At 45.1% G+C, this 19,012-nt stretch overlaps 1 protein-coding gene across 1 annotated transcript in view; it reads left to right on the top strand.

The window, feature by feature from the left end:
• Positions 1-19,012, top strand: part of FER1L6 (fer-1 like family member 6) — a 95,352-nt gene that overhangs the window by 27,736 nt on the left and 48,604 nt on the right. The window contains exons 13-19 of the mRNA XM_090283390.1: positions 2,721-2,841; positions 3,407-3,507; positions 6,410-6,500; positions 8,790-8,909; positions 10,328-10,480; positions 14,580-14,757; positions 17,134-17,258. Coding sequence (XP_090139516.1) covers positions 2,721-2,841; positions 3,407-3,507; positions 6,410-6,500; positions 8,790-8,909; positions 10,328-10,480; positions 14,580-14,757; positions 17,134-17,258 — 889 coding nt within the window. The remainder of the gene's footprint in view (positions 1-2,720; positions 2,842-3,406; positions 3,508-6,409; positions 6,501-8,789; positions 8,910-10,327; positions 10,481-14,579; positions 14,758-17,133; positions 17,259-19,012) is intronic.

The raw sequence follows: 19,012 nt of genomic DNA, 5'->3' as shown, positions 1-19,012 counted from the left end.
TTGCTGTTACTGGGTTGGGCACAGGGTACTATGGAAGCGGAGAGAGGGGAGTGGAAGACTAACTCTGCCTGGGGAGGAGGTGAAGAGTTGGCAAAGGTCACAGAAAAGGCAACATCCTAAAGGATGAGAAGGGGTGTAAGGATGGAGAGGGAGAGTGTTTGGGACAAAGTAGGAAGGAGTAAGTGAAAATAATCTTAGCTGTTGTCCTCTTGTTTTTGAGCATACCCTACGTTTTCCAAATCTTGCCCCTCCCACTGACCATCTTACCCCTTTCCATGGACCACCTTCTTTGGGGCCTTTTTCTGGCTCCCTGGCAGTCATACTTGGCTATCTATCCTTTTTTTACATACCCCCAAAAGAACCCCAAATTTCCCAGTCCCTTCATAGCTTCTCTATTTTTAAAATGGAGGACATCAATGAGTGGACCCTATAAAAGGATCTGAAGCTCTTCTCTGAGACTTCTCAGAAGTATTCTGCACCCTTTCACGGGGACCCAGAAGTGAGGACAACCCCCACTTTGTAGAACTAGCCTGTTGTTAACTATTGATGACAGTGTCAGGGGACGTAGTGTGGGAAAGGCTAGGGAGGAGATGGGAGGCCGCAAGGCACCCTTGGGTGCACCTCATGTTAGAGCTGGCCAGCTGGCTCAGGGAGACCAAAGTAAGTCATGCTGGTATTTTGGGGGCTTTCTGTGTATTTCTGTCACTGTAATAAGGTTTTGTCCACATAGTGGCAAGACAGGGTAGCAGCCATTGAATTGAAAGATCCTGTGTCTATAATAGACCTCTACACACATGTACATAATATATTCATGAGGATGCATACAGTGTTTACACACATGTGAATACACATGCACATAATTTATTTGTCTATTGCCTCCACTAAAATACCACCTTGTAAGAGGGGGTGTCACATGGCACTTAAAATGCCACTGTGTGTTTGTTTGGGGCTTCCCGGTTTTGCAAAGCACATGCATGTATATATAACTTATGTATTGGGCTGGAGCTCAGGAATGAGACTGCAGCACAAGGCACCTAATGACGGGTCATCATTTGATTCTCAGGATTCCAGGCCTACCCTTGCCCAAAGTCACAAGGCTGGTGCTACCAGGCTGTGTCAGGGCAGCCGTTCAAGCTGGCAGTCAGCGCTTTCCACTGGCAACGTGGTGCCCTTCCATCTGCTGCCCTCCATCTGCACTGTAATGGACCCAAGAAACCACGGCATCCTGGTCCATGCAGACCCAGTAAGGCCAGGAGGACCCTGGGAACCAAAGAGACAAGGGCCTTGAGCATGATTAGCACAAAAGAATCCAAACCAAAGAACCCTTGAAACAAAGCGCAGCGCTGAGAGGGAGCTGATTCGGTGGCAGGATCCTCAGGGTCATAGTTTTAAAACGGGATGAAAGAGCAGTGCTGTTTCTAACCTCTTTTATTTTAGTTTATTTTTCTTGCTGTAATAACAACACCTGTTTCTGCCAAGAATTTATTTGGCTTCTCTCCTGAACGGACACCTGCTGGTTTATTTTCTGCAGAACAGATCACAGGGCAAGATCTCCAAAAGAAATTTGGGTTGAAGAGCTGAAAAAAACAATCTTTCAGGCTCAAGTTCTCTTTAGCTCTTAGGAATGTAAATAAAACCTGCTCCTTCCCATCTCTTCTTCCTTCTTCGGCCCCCACCCCCACCCCATACCTGCCAGAAACGTGACTCCAAACACTGTCTCCATTTCTTAGGGCTGCCTGTCTGTCCCACTGTACCCATTCCTAGAAATTTGCTTTGGCCTTCCTTCCACATTTTTTTTTTTTACACAGACCTGGGTGTTTGTGGGAAAACTACAGGGATTTTGGGGGGAAACCTAGCTAAAAATGTAGTTGTCATGATTCCAGGAACTTCACCTTCATGGCTACAACCTCTCCCACCCCACCTGCCTTCGTTCCCATTCCTTTCCTCCTTGGGGACTAAAATGTACAAATCAGTTCCTTCTCTTCTGTCTTCAGTCTCATCCTGTCAACTGTTTTTAGCATCTGTATTTAAGCATACCCAACTGTCACACTCAAAAGTCTCTTAGACGCTGCATGTCTCCTTCTAGCTACTTTAACATGCCTCTTGTCCCTTCTTAGTCAAACGAGTCACCTACATTATTGACACTAATGCCTGATAATGATATGTATTTGGATGGATGGATGGATGGATGGTGGATAGGTGAAAGGATGGCAGGCAAGCCGTGGAATACTGCAGTTTAGTTTGAGGCACATGCCTTAATCCTCATTAATACTATTATTCTCCTCTTACATTTCTCTAGCAATTTCAGCTTATGTAATACATCTGTTATCTAAAGTGATCCTTACACAGTGCCCAGCATATAGGCATTAAAGGAAAATGTTAGTTTCCCCCCCCCCTTCTTTCCTCTCTCAGTTAAAAACTACCTCCTTGAAGAAGGCTTGCCTGGTAAATCCTGCCCTCTGATGATTCGTTCTAAGCTTTGCCCTGGGTCTGCTAGCAGGAGCCGTTGGCACCTCTCCATGGCAGCCACATACCTGTTCCGTGTTTATTGTTCACGAGTCCCCAGATATGGGCTAAGGATGGAATTAATAATAGTTTGATAGTTTTGACACCACCCCTTGTCCACCCCACACAGAACATGCAAAACGTGAACGTGTAGCTGGAATTGCCTGAAAAGTGCTGATTGTGACCTAACGTCCAGACCTCATGTTTTTTCACAGGAATTACAACTACTTGCCATTTGAGGCCAAGAAGCCTTGTGTCTATTTCACCAGTTCCTGGGGAGACCAGACGTTTAGGCTGTACTGGTCCAACATGCTGGAGAAAATGGCAGACTTGCTGGTAGGTGACTGACAGGTGACAGATTTGAACACTGGGAAGCTGGAGGCAGAAAGACTTATTTATCCACCCAGGAGGTCTTGACCTCACTTTGAATACAAATGAATTGAGGTTGTTGCATTTGGAGGATACAACCTCTTCTACCGCATGAATACATTTTGCAAAATGCTTGGACTTTAAATCAAACTATGAGAATTAAGATCCCCACTCTGCTTCTCCTTGATGTAGAGTGTAAGGTAAGCTGCTCTCCTGACCTCCAAAAGGCAGGGTATTGGCAGCTTTCTCACAAAACCAGTGGACCCTGGCTTCAGCTAATGTAAAATGAGAAGTCCATAACATGGTGGACCATTTTCTACAAGATCAGGCCCAAGTCCAATTAAGAAAAGAAACGTTCAGAATCAACATGCAGTAGCATTTCCCAGTTCAGGCACAAGAAAACAGAGGAAACCTTTATTTCTAAAGCAAACAAAAAATAGCTAAATATTATTTCTGGATGTTACAATCAGTATCCCCACTACAATAGCTCATTCCCATCATTCACCCCTCCACCTCTGTTGTCTGCTTTCAGGAAGAAAGTATAGAAGAGGTGAAGGCACTGGTCAAGGTCTCGGAGGAAGCACCGGAGGAGAAAATGAAGATGGTGCTCAATGACTTCATCAGTCAGAGCAGGTACCAGCTGGCATGTGGGTGCTGAGCTTATACGGAATCAGCTTTCAACTCTCTTAGAAAATAGTCCGTTTTACATGCATCCAGATGGGTTACATCCATCTTTATTTTGTTCAGTGATTTAGCTGGCTAGTGGGATTGCGGTTGCTTCCTGAAACATTAACAACTAAAACATAAAGCAAAGGGGGAAAGAAAAGAGAAGATAAAGACTTACTGCCCAGACTCTTTATGAAACAAGAAAAATGTCAGCAGTGCCCAGCATGGTTCTTTGCATTTGGTAGATACTCAACGATTATACTGACAGTGAGATGGAGAAGTTATAGCAAACAGAATTTGTCTTAGGACACATGAATAAGAAGCAAATTAATGACTCTTTTTTTCCAGGAGGTGAACAATACAATCAAAGAATCAAAAATAGGGCCTCAGATACTAATTACCGAGTAACAAGTAACCCTCAGATTTAGAGACTTGACACAGTTTATGTATTATCTCAGTTTCTGTGGGCATAGCTGGGTCCCTTGCTCCGAGTCTCTCACAGACTGCAGTCAAGGCAATGACTGAGTTATCTCAAGGATCGGCTAGGAAGGATTCGCTTCCAAGATCACTCACTTGGTTATTTGCAGAGTTCAGTTCTTCATGGGCTGTCGGAAAGGACTTCTGTTCCTTTGTAGTGGATGGTTAGAAATCAGCCCCAGTTCCTTGCCACGTGGGCCCATCCAGCCTGCCTCTCACAACATGATTCAGCTGATGGAAGGCAAACACTAGTAGGTCGGAGAGAGCAAAATTCCGATGTTCTCTTTTATACGTTCTGGCTTTCCTAATATCTCAACTACCCAAGCATTTTTACTTAAAAAAAAAAAAAAAAGGAAAACGAAGAAATAAACATGTAGCTTTTGTCTTCCTATTTGCCTGTCTTTCTTGTTTTTCGTTGTAGAAACAATACGTGTGTCACTGCCACCCCTGCCGTGAGCCAAGTGCCGCCTGCAATGCCTTTTGAGCATCTTTAAAAAGCTTCACGTCCTCAGATTTTTAGACACCATTTCCAGGCAAATTAATAGCTCAATAACTTTTCTAGATCGGGAGTTACTTGGGGGTAATGATCATTCCTCTTTCAAGTTTATAATCAACTTAAAAATATTCATGAGGGTTAGAAATGAAAATGTTAGTTTCATATTTAGTGAATCTGGGTTGAGAAAGCAGCTTGGACCTGAGGTCATGGGGGACTTCTTGGTCCTCCCAGCCCATTTGGAGTTGGGCAGCTGGCCCTTGGGGCTTCCCCCGAGAAGGGACAGACCATTTGCCACATGGAGGTGAAGAGGCTGCCTCCAGCTAGCAGCAGGCTGGGTCTGAAAGATGAAGAATGGACAGAAACATGTGTCATGGTCCTTTACCCTGATTTTGATGAGGAAATAAGTTATTTTTCCCCCTGTGAGGAAGGGAGAAAGATAAGTCAGAAATGTCCCCCAAAACTCCCCGGGCTGGTCCATCCTGGGAGTGGAGTGGAATGAAATTCCTTGTGCTTCTAGGAAAGGTAGACATGTGAAAACAAGACTCCCTTTTCAAAATATAATGCTTTTGGTTCCTTTTAGAAATTAAGAGAAAATGTACCGACTAGTAATCCAAAGAGAATTTCTGATCAGGCCTCCATTGTAGGGCCCCTCTTTGGTAGGGGCGGCGTCTTAGACTTCCGCTTTTGTCTCTTTTGTGATTGATTTGTTTCCTCCTAGAAGCACTATGTGCTCATCTTACCGAAAAAGAAAAATGCAGGAATATAACCCATAGAAGTTCTCTCAGTTCTTTCTCCAATCCCGTTCCCCAGAGACAAGTTTGATTTTTCCTGTTGTATTTTTTCCTATACATTTGCAAACACACATCCATAAAAATGTTATGTTTCTTCACAAAAGATAGCACACGCTTTGTTCAGCAGGTTGCCTTCTCGCTCAGGAATATATCACTGGCATCTTTCTATAGTAGCATGTGACAATCATCTGCACTATTCAGTCCATCATGTGTATCAGATATTCAACTAGTCCCCGACACTGAAGTTCTTGCCATTTATTTGCTCCTATAAGCAATGCCACAGTAACCAGTACTGTGTCAACATATCTTTAACAAAATTTTTCAGTTATTTTTGAAGGATAGAATTCTAGTGAACTTTTTGGATTAAATTATACAGACATTTAAATGTTGACAAGTGCTGTCAAATTGCCTCTTAAACATTATAACAATGTACCTGCTCAAATCATGGAGGAGAGTGATTACATCCACACATCTTCATCAGCCTTGACTACTATCACATTCTTTAATAGACGGAAATGGTATTGCATTTAAGTTATCTCTAATTAGGACAGTATCTCATTTTTAAAATGGTTTTAAAGCCATTTATATATATTTTTTCAGTTGCATTCATAACCTTTACCATTTTCCTATTGAACACATTTTTAACACAATTCCTCAAAATGTTCTTATTCAGTTCTTTTTACAGTTTTAAAAATGTGAAGACATATTCCAGCATTAAGTCTAAGATCATTGCTATAATTACAAACAAATTTCCAGGAAACTTTTGGTGTGTGTTAAATTTGTAAGATGAGGAAAAACTGCTTTATTTTGCATTTGTCGTTCTGAACTTGGACAGCAATCACAATGGATATGTACTGAAAGAAACTGGAAAAACAAACATCTACTCCTTATGTGAGATCTGGGCATCATTTTTCCGAGATAAGAGAAAATTCTCATTTTGTTGTTTAGAAAAGTTAGTGCACCATTGCTTAATCTTAAATGAAAAACCTTGGCTCTGTGGCTTCATCAACTTTGCCACTGTGTTGCAGAAAGTATATTTTGCAAATCTCTGGAATTATAAATGAATTTTCACTAAGGAGGTTTCAAAATCGTTATTCTCTTCTAGTGCCTTTATCTCTGAAGCAGAAAAAAAGCCCAAGATGTTGAACCAAACTGCTTTAGATAAGAAACGACTTACGCTCTGTTGGCAGGAGATGGTATGTCAAAATCTATTTATACTTTGAAGTGAATTGAAATGTGCTTTAAAAATAGACCTCATGGACGAGGCAAAGGTCATAGACTACACGAGGATAAGGCTCTCAAGGTTATACATTGGCGTGACGTAGAGGCGTAAGTGAGAAGGAAATATAGGGGTGAGCTGGAAAGGAACTCGCCCGTATTGAGTGTTTACCAGAGTGCGCTAGAAGCCCACCAGTCATGCATCCTATCCTGATGGATTTCCCCTCGTTCATTTTCTTGCTGTTTGTATTTTGTCAAAGGCTATAGACTCACCTGACCTTCTGTCTCATAAACTGAGGGAGCAAAAACAACAAAACAAAGCATATAACTATGCTTCCTTTTCTTGGTTTCTTCCCATTGAGAACTGTGTTAAAAGTTGTAAGCATTTCTGGAAAGTGAGGCATATTCCCAATGGGATGCGATCCAGCCATAGAAAGGAATGAAATCTTGCCATCGGCAACCACACGGATGGACCTGGAGGGTATTACATTAACTGAAAGAAGTCAGGCAGAGAAAGACAAATGCCAGGTGATTTCACACATATGTGGAATCTAAAAAACAAAATAAATGAGCAAGCAGAGCAGAAACAGCCTCCTAGATACCGAGAACATTTTGACAGGCGTCAGGGGAGGATGAGTGGAAGAGGGGCAGGGACTGAGAAGTACAGATTGGCAGTCACACAACAGGCACAGAGACAGACAGCGCAAAGCACAGCGCAGGGAACAGAGTCAGTAATGCTGTGACAACCGTGCGCAGTGCCACGTGGGTGCTAGACTTACCAGGGTAATCCCTTCAGAAGTTACAGAAATGTCTAATCACGGGGCTGTACACCTGAAACTAAGTTAAAATTGTACCTCAACTGTAATTTAAAAATAAAAAAATTTTTTTTTAAAGTTGTAAGCACTTCTTGAGAACAGGGCTGGAGCTGGTACCCATCTGTATCCTGGAGACCCTGCATGGTGCTGGGTGCCTGATAGGTGCTCAGTCCCTGCTGAATGAGGGATGACTGAGAAATGCCAGACCAAGTCAGACCCTGACTTATCTCACCTCCACACTTCACTTCCAGCAATGGCCCCAAGGGACATTTTATGTGCGGCCATGATCATTCTGCAAAGAAAAATTACTCAGTGTCGGACTGGCCAGGGATATTTTAAAGATGTGAGTTGTGCCCAGAGAGATTAAATGATTTTTTAAAGGTCACAGCTAGTTAATCATAGTCTAGAGGCTCAAACTCAAGTCTCAAAGTGCCCGGTGCATCCTTCTTTACCGAAGAATAGATGAAGGTTTGCGCACTCACTGTCTGTGCTCCGAGGGAGGCCCGATCCCCGCCGTACAGAAGCTCTCCCCCTCCCCCCCGGCCCAGTTCTTCTTCAGCGCCTCTGACTGCCCGTCCGGGCCCCGCGGTGCCCTCTGCCCACTACCGCCCACAGAGCTTGGTTGTCTTCTCAGGGTCTCACAGTGCCTGGCCTGAACAAGTTCATGGGTTCAGTGTCTTTGTAGCGGCCCAGCCCTGCCTCCTCATCTCCAGACCTGTATTTCCAGCCTCCCAGTGGACATGTCACCTGCTTGTCTCCCGGCACCTCACACTCAATAGCACACATATCCTACTCAACCTGTCACCTTCCCGCCGAAACTCGCTCTTCGTCCTGCATTGGCTCCGCCAGCTGCACTTGTTGCTCCAAATGGAAGCCTAAGAATCCACTTCATATCCTTACCTCTCACCCTAGACAGTGGTTTTACCCCAGGCCCTGTTGATTCTGCCCCTTAAAGACTCTGGAACTTACTCCCCTTCTGCATCCCCCAAACTGTTGCCTCAACGGAGTGCCTTTGTGTCTCTGGCCTGGACTGTTGTGGCGGTCTTCCTTTCGTCCACCTTCCCTGCCACAGCCAGAATCGTCAGAGCATTGCCCACCCCAGAATAAGAGCTCAATGCATTTCTGCTGCTATTATGATAGTTGTCGCTCGTATCAGAAAACCTAGATTCGGGTCTTGTCTGCCAGAGCTGTGGGACCTGGACAAACTTCTGTCCTTTCTGGGCCTCAGCTTCTCATCATCTGTCAAAGGAAAGTGAGATGATATTCACGGCCTCTAGGCTCCTATGAAATTTCTGTTAAATTGGCAGCATGCTCAGTGGGGAATCCTGAAACAGCCCCCCCTGAGTGGCTCAGTGTGGAGCTTACGAGCACCTTTAGGATCCTCCAGCAACAGGGCAGTGCCTGTCATCCAGATTTCTAGAAAGAGCTGCACTGATTCTTGTCTTGTTTTAGGATGCGATGACCAAGAAGGCCAAGGGGATCATTCAGCAGCAGAAGAAAAAGTTATCACTCGATGAAATGATCCACGAAGCCCAAAGTTTTGTGGAAAAAATCCGCTTTCTTGTGGACGAGGTAATCAACTCTAATAGCAAACTTCCTTTGGGAGATTGGACTGGATGTCTTCCAGGGATATCTTAATGTTTAATTAGGATGAAAGATAGAGCAATATCGTCTCTTGAACCCTGCAAAGCTGAGCAGGCACTGTTAGTTCAGGGGTAAAAAAGGAGATTTTAAAATTAAGCCAACCATCTACAGCTTTATTGACTTTTTAAAAATGAAGCTTGAATATTCAGCAGAAATAACAAGCAAGCTCCTTAATGGACCCAAGAAAGGTCAACATTAGCATGGGATCCTCGATAAGTTTTCAACAGAGGATTTAAAGTCATGTCCATTGAGGTCAAATCAGCTTCTCATCTTTAAGTTAGTTGTAACCAGAGTCTAATGGGGATTTCTAGGATGATGTAAAAAGACCCTTATAGTTGCTTCTTTCCAACAAGGGGTTTTATGTGGGAAGGTTGCAGGGAGAGGTACAGGTTCACTGCTTCCGTTGTTCTCAAAAGTTGTATTTGTTGTAAATCAGTTATTCTCTGCAGGCATAATAAACATTGAGACAGGCAGTCATTTTAGCAGATGCAGAGATTTTCATAAACACCCACAAGGCTCAAGCCAGGCATCAGGACTTCAGGTCTGTGACTAACCAACCCCGTGGCCAGGAAACCGTCCACGGGGTGTCTGCTTCCATGTCAGGGGAGAAGGGATGCCCTGTGAGGGTGCCAGTAACACCAGGGCGTTAGGGATTTCAAAACACAGAGTGTCTGCTTCCAGCCCAGGAATGCTGATGCCTAGTTTATGACATTACATTTCCCTTTTGTTTCGGTAGCTAGGTGGGTTCAGAAATGTACATTTCAAACTCTCATATTATAATAGGCCTCTTGGCAGGGAATTCTGCAGTGCCCATGTTGACTAGCTCAATTCTAAAATCTAATTTTCTGTGCAATTTAGTCAAGTTTTTCCTGAATAACCACTGAAAATGGAGCTAAAATTCCTGCAGTCTTATTTTAGGTATGAAGTCTATGCAGAATTGCTTTTCCTTCCAAGAGCCAATGGAAAGGCATTCGTGGAATTTTTTAAATTTGAATATTCTGGAAACGTTACCAGTTCGTAAGAGGCCTAATGCTTGAAGCTAAATCACTATTAAAGGACTGGGAAAAAAAACATCCATGGGAAGGTGTAGAAAATATTTGTTCCACAGATGGAGAGACGCAGGCCACTGAAGATGAAATATCTTTGGTCCAATTTGCGTGTCGTTCAAGCGCAGTGAGCAGTTTGGCAAATGGGGTTTACACGTCCTGCTCTTTCACAACCTAAAGCTTCCTCTTTTCAAAGAAGCTGCACTTGCTCGATTGCAGAGGTGTTTTAGGATAAGAGAAGTCCGGGCGTGTGCTTGTTAAACACCAGCCTACCAAACCCATTCCCCTCCATCCCGACAGCCACAGCACACCATCCCCGACGTCTTCCTCTGGATGCTCAGCAACAACAAGAGGGTAGCGTACACCCGCATCGCCTCCAAAGACCTGCTCTACTCCCCCGTCAGGGAGCAGATGGGCAAATACTGTGGGACCATCAAAACTCACTTCCTCAAAGTAAGTCTGCACTCGTTTTGACTCAAAGATGGGAAATCTCTCTTTCTTTCCTGGTTTGCTCAGTATTCTTAGGGTGTGTTCCTATCTCTGACTCTTTCCCAAGACTTTCAAAAGTCTGAGGACTACAATTTAAATCCATAACAGAATTCCAGGGCTAATAGTTATCAGCTGGGTGACCTTGGGTAAGTTATTATACTTAGCATTTCTGTGTCTCCTGTTCGTCAATCAGATGGAGGTGGTGTTGAGAATTAAGTGGATACACACACGCACAGAAAGAACACAGAGTGTACATCACCCAGAGTGATCACCCAGTAAACACTGGCATTCAAACAAATGGGCATCTCATAGCTAGAGGATGTTTCTGGAATTCTGTCCCCTTACTATCCAGTGAAGTCTTTGGGGCTCTGTATGTTATTTTCTGTCATGTGTGTAACATGACTGTTAAACCTGCTCCTATAAAATTACAACTGAAAAAGGAAATTTTTATCCAAGTTATTCACCATGAATGTCAGGATTTTTCCTCAGCTTGCTTCATCCAAGAAATTCTGGGGTCACAGGAAGTATTTATTTGTCTTAAAAATAGCAAACCATTTTCGAAGGCCCTGTGCTAAAAATACTAGAAAATCAGCAGCGTGCTTCTCCCTCCTAAATATTTTGATGTATCCTGGCATTATTTAAAATTAGAACACAGAACAACTGCAAATAAAGCCAGAGGCTAGACATAACTGACTTCTTTATCTGTGTTTTCCTTTGGCCATCGGGATTGTTTGGGGTGAGAGCTTCGTGTTGAATTCAATTGTACTGACATGATGATACATCTTGGTAAGATGACTCAGCAAAACTATCTTTAGTCCTGCTTTGATCATCCCCCCTGCCTCCAACTCTCTTCCCTCCACCTCACCTGATGCTCTTCTTTTCACTGAATTGGTAAATCTGAAAAGAGGAAGAGCCATGCCAGGGAGAGAGGGTCTTCACCCACCTGCCACTCACTCCTCTGTCTTAGCTGGGACTCAGGCAGTGCAGTAAGACAATGAATGTGAATCTAAAACTTCCAGGCCAGAGTTTTCTCAAAGTTGGTTCCACAGAACAGCTGACCTTTGAGTGGCTTTGTAAACAACCCTTGTTCAAGCACCTTTGGGAGGTTGCAGTGAATCTCTTGGAGTGTCACCGTGCCCATGAAGGCTCTGAGAAGCCCTGCGGTCAGGAAACGTCTTTAACTTCGACAGCCCAGGTTTGCCAGTCTTATTCATCTAGGATAGCTGTTCATAAATGTTAGGAAGCTACTATTCTTAGGGGCCCAGTTTGGGGAATATTAATCTAGAGGAAATGAAGGTGCCTCATCTGAAGGTACATGGCTAAATAATGATAAATCTGTAATGGCAACCAGGGTTTGACGGTCCCTGGTTTCATGATCTTTCCTTTTGTTTAATTTAAATATATTCACAATGCTACTAACAACGCTGGAACAGAATTCATTCGTAGAGCTCAGTCCAATCCACCATCCCAAAAAAGCAGAGTTCTCCCCGTCCTGTCTCAAACCCACAGTGCCCCTAGTGGCCGAAGGTCAGGACAGGACATTCGTTCATTACCAAAAGGAAGCTCTTCTATGCACTTAGGAGCCCAGCCAGAAGGTGACGCTCTACCTTCCTTTTCTTTTCTCCTTGAGTCACTTCTTGGTGCCAGTTCACCCAGCAGACCCCCTTCTCACTGTCGTCCCCATCTCTATCCTGTCATCTGCCCCACACCCCTGGGTCAGCCTCTTCTTGTCAGGCCTCCAGCTCTCCATCCAGCTCTCCCTGGGGTGCAGCAGAAAGCTCTGTCTGGGCCCCGCCACAGCGTGAAACCTCCACACGGCAGACAAACCTTTCTCTCACTAACGCCAATGGGCCAGCTTCAACATCTTTCTCTCCCTTTCCTGACTTGGCAGGATTTCTCTTTCTTTTAAGCCAGCTGGCCTTCAGCAGCTTCCCCAGGGAGGTGGGTGGGGCATGGGAGAGGGGAAGACTTTAGCCTTCTGTCTCATGCAGTTTTTATACGTTGGTGATCATAGTTTTTCAATGCATGTTTGCATCCTTTAAGGGTTTTTTGTTGTTGTTTGTTTTTCTCCCTGCCTTACCATGCTATTCTCAAAAAAATTTAAAAAAAGCTGCAATTGGTGAGGCTACAGCTGGTCATGGGTGAAAGGAGAGTGGGGAAGAGGGGAGGCAGAGAAGACACCCCCAGGCTAGAAATGCTTGTGAAGTTAAAAATATTATTACTGTTATTATTATTAGAAAAATAGATAATTCAACAAATACTAACTGAGTGCTTCCTGGGTGCCAAGCCTTCTTTTAGGCATCAGGGACATCCCTGTGAACCAATAGACAAAATTCCTATGATATCTACACATGGCAGAGGGATTGCTTCTAAGAAAATAACCTTAGGCTCTCAATACGTATTTGTTTGATTAAACAAGTGCTCAGTGCATCTTAGCTATTATTATTATTATTATTATTAAATTAATGAATTGAGAATTATTTGTCTTATACATTTTAGAATTATAGGTTGCAGAGTGGCTGTCTTTACCAACAACAAAAACCTGTTTTTCTATTTGTAAGCTGGATAAAGAATGCATTCCATTCCCTAAAGAATCCAATCCAAAAGCCTCCACATAACCAGCAGGTTTCCTCAACCTCGTCTGCTTAATTGTCCCTCCCAGCTCTTTCTTTTGTGAAATCTCTCAGCGAAGCCATCCCTGGCACGGAGTACGCACTCACTTAACATCAGCCTGTATCACACTGTTAGTTCCCGCCCCTCATCTCTGTTCTGCACTTTCCTCTTCCCAGGGTCCCTTCTCTGCTGGCCCAGCTCCGACATACTGATTACAGCCCAGCGAAAGACATGAGTCTTACGGAAAGGATGAAAGTACCTGCTGCTGCTTCTCTGCTCCTATGGCATTTTCTCTCTTACATTTGACTTTGCATTTGAGCGAGGGAATGGGAGCTGGCCTCCTTGTCCAGATGCCAGCGCTTGGAGGGAGGCCAGGACTGGGTCTTGGTCTTCTGATGCCCTCCTGACCCCGCTCCCTCAGCAGTGCCTAGGGGCCCTTGTAGTGGTTGCTGAATTGAGATGCTCAAAATCCACTTAAGGCACCTACAGAGCAAGACAAAAAAGTGAGCAACCGCGCTCAAGTTTGGGCTCAGTGGATCTCCATGGGTGCCTTGAGAAAGTCAGAGCAACTTGTAGCCTCGTGGCGTAAGATTTTGTGATTCTCTATGGAAAAGAAGGTGATGTGTAAGAAAGGACAGGACTGATAGGAAGTCCTTAGAAACACTAAGAAAAGGCACTTAGAAGGGTCAACAAAATCTGCAGAGGTTGCCATCCTCAGGGTGAAGGCCTTGCCAGCAGCCCAGATCTGGGGCCTGGGGTTCCTCAGATGGGGGCAAGGAGTCTCCTCACCCCGGTGATGGGGAAGGGAATTCGAAACCACACTGCCCGGGGAAGGGGTGAAGGGCTGAGAGGTACTCAGCCTGGAAGAAAGGGCACGGAGGGGCAGGTAGGGCCCTTCAAGCACGTGAAAGCCTGACCCGTGAGAGAAGCATCCGCGTCCTTCCGAATGAGGCAGAGCAGTGGGGGCTGCGGCTGGAGCCCCAGGCCCCTGGGGGGTCTGGGAGGACAGATTTCCGCTCCGTGTGGGAAGAGGCAGGTGGCGAGGGCTCAGAGTCCAGAGTCTAGATCTGAAGTGATCTCTCTCAGGTCTGAGTCCTGGCTCTGTCACTAAAAAACCGAGTGTTCTTTGGGAACTTATCCAGCCTCTCTGAGCAGTGAGGGCACTAACCATACCTACCTTTTAGATTTAAATGAGCCAAGGCTGAGAAGCGCTTAACAATGCCTGTTTAAGCTTTAGGCCCCACCAAACCTGAATCTGCCTCTATAACCGTGCATTGTGGCAACTGGGGTTATTGGTCTCATTTTGCTATCAGATGAGCTCCTGAGAACGGCTCTCTGAATACCTCCTGGGTATGTCCCTAGCTACCCAGGAAGGACCTCGTTTCTCAAAGAGCAAGGCCCGTAATTGGTTATTATTAACGAGATGGGCTTTCTTGTATCCTTTCTGCAGCTCCCTGGAAAACGGCCAGGGGGCTGGTCCGTGCAAGCAAAAGTCGACCTGTACCTGTGGCTGGGCCCCACCAGACACTCTAGTGCCATTTTGGACAACTTGCCAGCAGGCTATGAAGCAGAAATGTCCTCCAAAGCGGCTGGCTCCAGTCATCCTCCAGCCCACCTGATCTACCAAGGTGCGATGCCCACTGGGCAAAGAGGGTCATTGAGTGTCTCTGGGGGGGCTCCTGAGAAAACAGTGAGGGGGATGACATGCATGTGTTGTTTGTGCGTTATTTTAAGATCAACTTATTTGCCTTCTCTTAATAAAGTTTCTAAGTTTTCTTCCTCACCTTCCAATGTCTGGTCTAAAACAATTAAATGAAGTCATTAAACACATCCGAAATGAACATTGATATTTTTCTGTTAATGGAGAGAAAGCAATTTGCATTTCTTTGTGGGCAGACTATATAGGTCGAGTTTGAATTTTAAGCAAAAGATGTGTTTTAAATAAACGTCAGTGAGTTCTTGTGTTGACGTGACCTGTAGAATTAAAGCAGAGTTTTCCTTTTACACGTCATTGGGGTTTGATCTGTCAACAGCAAGCATTTACATTTCCCAGTAAGGAACCGATGGGAACTAGTATCAGTGAGGTCTCTCACATTTCTCTAGTTTGCTTCTTGGCGTGGCTGCTTTATTTATTTATTTATTTTTAAATCCTCACTCAAGGATATGTTTATTGATTTTAGAGAGAGAGGAAAGGGGAGAGAGAGAAACATTGATCAGTTGTCTTCTGTACACACCCCAACTGTAGATCAAACCTGCAACCTAGGTATGTGCCCTGACCAGGAATCGAACCTGCAACCTTTTGGTATACGGGACGATGCTCCAACCAACTGAGCCACGTGACCAGGGCTTGGCTTGGCTGCTTTTAGAAATTCAGATTGCTTTATGTAGGCTTTTCTCCATTGTAGATGTTTTTTATGAATGTCATCATGTTTATGTTTTCATATAATTTTAAATTTTATTATAAATATTAGTGCCTTACAGTTGCATTTTGCTTCTGTTTGCAATTTGCTTCAGTTTGCAGGATCTGTTGCTGCTGAATTCGGATAGAGTAGAGCAGTTTTTCCTTCACTTTGCCTGAAGCTGAATGTTGAATTGAGCCAGTGTTGGAGACCTGGGGACCTGTCTACACACCCAGGCTTCCTGCCTCACTCAAGGCTCCTCTGATGTCGGTTGACCTTGACTACCAGTGGAATCTAAGGGCTCAATAGTTAGAGAAGACAAGCTTCTGGGGATAGCACATGCCAAGCTTGGTGCACCATACTTTACACATAAGATTTAGTTCATTTCTCACATCAACCCTGGCTGGTTTCTTCATCTTACAGATGGATTAAGGATGTACCAGAGATGCTTAGAAATTGCTCAAGATCACAGAGCTAGGGGTAAACGATCTCCAAACCTTGCTCTATTTCCACTGCTTTCCATCCTGTCTTTAGAGTTTTATCTTTGGGTGAAAAACAGCCATATCAGGTTATCTTCTTATTTCTATAGACACTACCGCTAGAGACCCAAGGTACCCGAACATATTTGCTATCCCAGCCACTACCAATTTAGAGGAGAGAAGAGTTTCCCAGAAGTTTTCTCATCCTCTGCAGCATGTTTTAATGGAATGAAATAGATTTTCTCTGCTGTGAACTTATCAGTTCTTACCTGGGCTTCCCCCACTGCCCTGGCCTGCCCCCACCTGTGGCCCTCTCTCTATCTCCCATCCCATCAAACAGGTGTTCTCGCTCCTGCCTTTAGGCTCCCATGTCCTGTCTGTATCTCTCTCAGACACTTAGCCCTGGCCTCCTGTCACTGTGACGGCAGTGTGTGTGTTATCTATCGCTCTCTCCCTGGAGCTCCCCAAGGGCAGGAGCTGTCTTAACTACTCAGGACCCTTAGAGACCAGAACTGTACCTGGTACACAGTAGGTGCTCAAAATGACCTTGGCTGGCTGAATGGAAGAAGGGAAGAATGGACGACTCAAAACTTTATTGACTTCATTGAAGTAAAACCATTTGTGTAGAAGCCCCTTTCTTACACACACACACACACACACACACACACACACACACACACACCCTCCAGTGGAAACAGGAGTATTATTAGGAATTAAAATGTGGTATTTTTGAAAGAGAGGGTGACTTTGGAATCTGACAGAAATGAAATCCGGGCTCTGGCATTGTTTTGCTTTGTAGACTTGGAAAAGTATTTTAGCCTTTTTGTGAGCCATTTCCCTCATCTATAAAATGAATTCATTATATATGACATTTATATATATCTCACAGGGTTGTTACGAAGATTAAACCCCACAGTGAAAGCACTAAGGAGCATGCCTGGCTCCAAAACACCCATCAACATGACCTCTTCACCATGTCCATTTCAGTCTCTGGAGCTATTGGTGCTGTGGTCTCCTTTGTCCGTCTCTGGATAAACCCACAGACTCACTTCACACACGGACACCCATGTGCACTTAATGTTCCTAAAGCTCACTAACACCTGCACTTTCTACCATGTGTCCACAGACCGGCATATCTTTCAGCTGAGAGCGCACATGTACCAAGCCCGGGGCCTCATTGCAGCCGACAGCAACGGACTTTCAGACCCATTTGCCAAGGTCACGTTCCTCTCCCACTGCCAGACCACAAAGGTAACCAGGGGAGCATGCCTGCCTTCTTCCCACATCCCACAGCTGATCCACAGCAAACCCCAGGAAAGAAAAAGCGTAGGCACATGGCAAATTCTCGGGTCTCTGGGTGTGTAGGTGTTTCAGACTCAAAAGCACGTGTGCAAGGAAGGACAGACATGGGGTCTGTTGTTCTAATGTGATCCACTGTCCTGAAGCCAAGAGAGCAAGTTCCCAAGGCAAAGGAAGGGGAGCAGGAAAAACAGAACCTGGCACCTAGAGCTCCTGCTGAAGTGCCAGGCACAAGGTCAAGTTCAGTGGGGAATGAACAAACAGGAAAACAGCACACAGACAACCCGCAGAAGGCTTAGGATCCAGTCTTACTGAGGGGTCTTGGTGGGCAAGAATGTCCAGCTTTGTGGTCAGGAAGCTTAGGCTTTGCACTGCCACTTTATGCTTACCAGCTGAGGGACCTTGCATACTTTCAACCTCTCTGCAATTCAGCGTCTCTTCTGCCAAAGACAGTTTCCTGAAAGATGCTGTGAGGATGAACGGAGATAGCTGTAGACCTGTTTCCTCTGTGCTTTCTCCTTTTTCCGCACCCTGAGTGCTGAAATGTGGAAAGGATTCCTAATGGGCGCAAGTCCCCCAGGCTTTCTCATTCGATCGCATTCCCTAGGGTTTACTCTGTTCTCGGAGGGTGTGCTGTTCTGGGAGAGGGAAGCTCCGGAAAGGGACCTGAGGTTTCATTCTAGTCCATCTACTTTCCAGCTGCATTTACTCAGTAAACCTTGGTCTGTCATCTTAAAATAAGGCCATTGTGAAGAAGCAAAACGTTAAGGGAATGAGTGATTGATGAATGGTGGCTGTTAGCCTGCTTGATGTTAGAGGGCTGACATTTCTTTCCAAAGTGAGATCCATCGTCTGGGTGACGGGTGAGACTGCAATTTGATTTATGACATGCAGACCAAGATGATAATGTGAATCAGCGTCGTGTCTACTTCCCCGGCGCCTGTCGAGGGCCCGCTCTGTGCCAGGCCCCATGCTGGGCTCAGAGGGGCTGGAGGACCAGCCACGGCTCCTGTGTAATGTGTGATCTGGGCGCGAGACAGGCAGGCCTCTGGACAGACAAGTCTGCTCCACTGTGATGAGCCCCACGGCGCTGGGCCTCTGAGAGGCACTGAGAGGTGACGTAGCTCCGTCTGGGAGGGAAATCAAGGGAGACTTCAGGAGGGAGGTGACTCTGTTCTCACTGGCTGAGCATGAAAACAAGAAGCCTGCAGAGTACTTTCTCCTTTTTGTCTTGAGACGTAGCACATCAAGTGCACTGATTAAGAGTCCAGGCTCTGGAGCCACATGGCCTGAGTTCAAATCCGAGCTCTTCCAGTTATGGGCTGGGCGACCTGAAGCAAAACCCTCTGTCCTCAATTTCTTCATCTGTAACACACAGATGATGACATTGCTTATGCCTCTTCTCACGGGGTAAAACATCCAGGACAGTGCTCTGCCTGTTACAGCCTCTATGTGACTGCTTGTCATTATTGTCATTGAGGCTTCCCAGCAGGACTCCGCCAGCCACAGCTGTGGAATCCAGAAGCACAGAGGGGACCTCAGAGCCCAGGGTGGGGAAGGAGGTTTAAATGAGCTCCCCAGGCTGCCATGTGATTACTGTTCTATTCTGTATCTCCATATAGTATCATCATTTGATTTAGACCCATATCTTAAAGGAACAGATGGCATTTGTTTATCAAATAATCATTTGAAAGGGAAAACAGGTT

Source organism: Furipterus horrens, unplaced genomic scaffold (assembly GCF_987537825.1).
Source record: "Furipterus horrens unplaced genomic scaffold, mFurHor1.1.pri manual_scaffold_7, whole genome shotgun sequence".
NCBI lineage: Eukaryota > Metazoa > Chordata > Mammalia > Chiroptera > Furipteridae > Furipterus > Furipterus horrens.
Note: the sequence above shows the minus strand (reverse complement) of the source record. Positions and strands in the feature narration are given on the sequence as shown.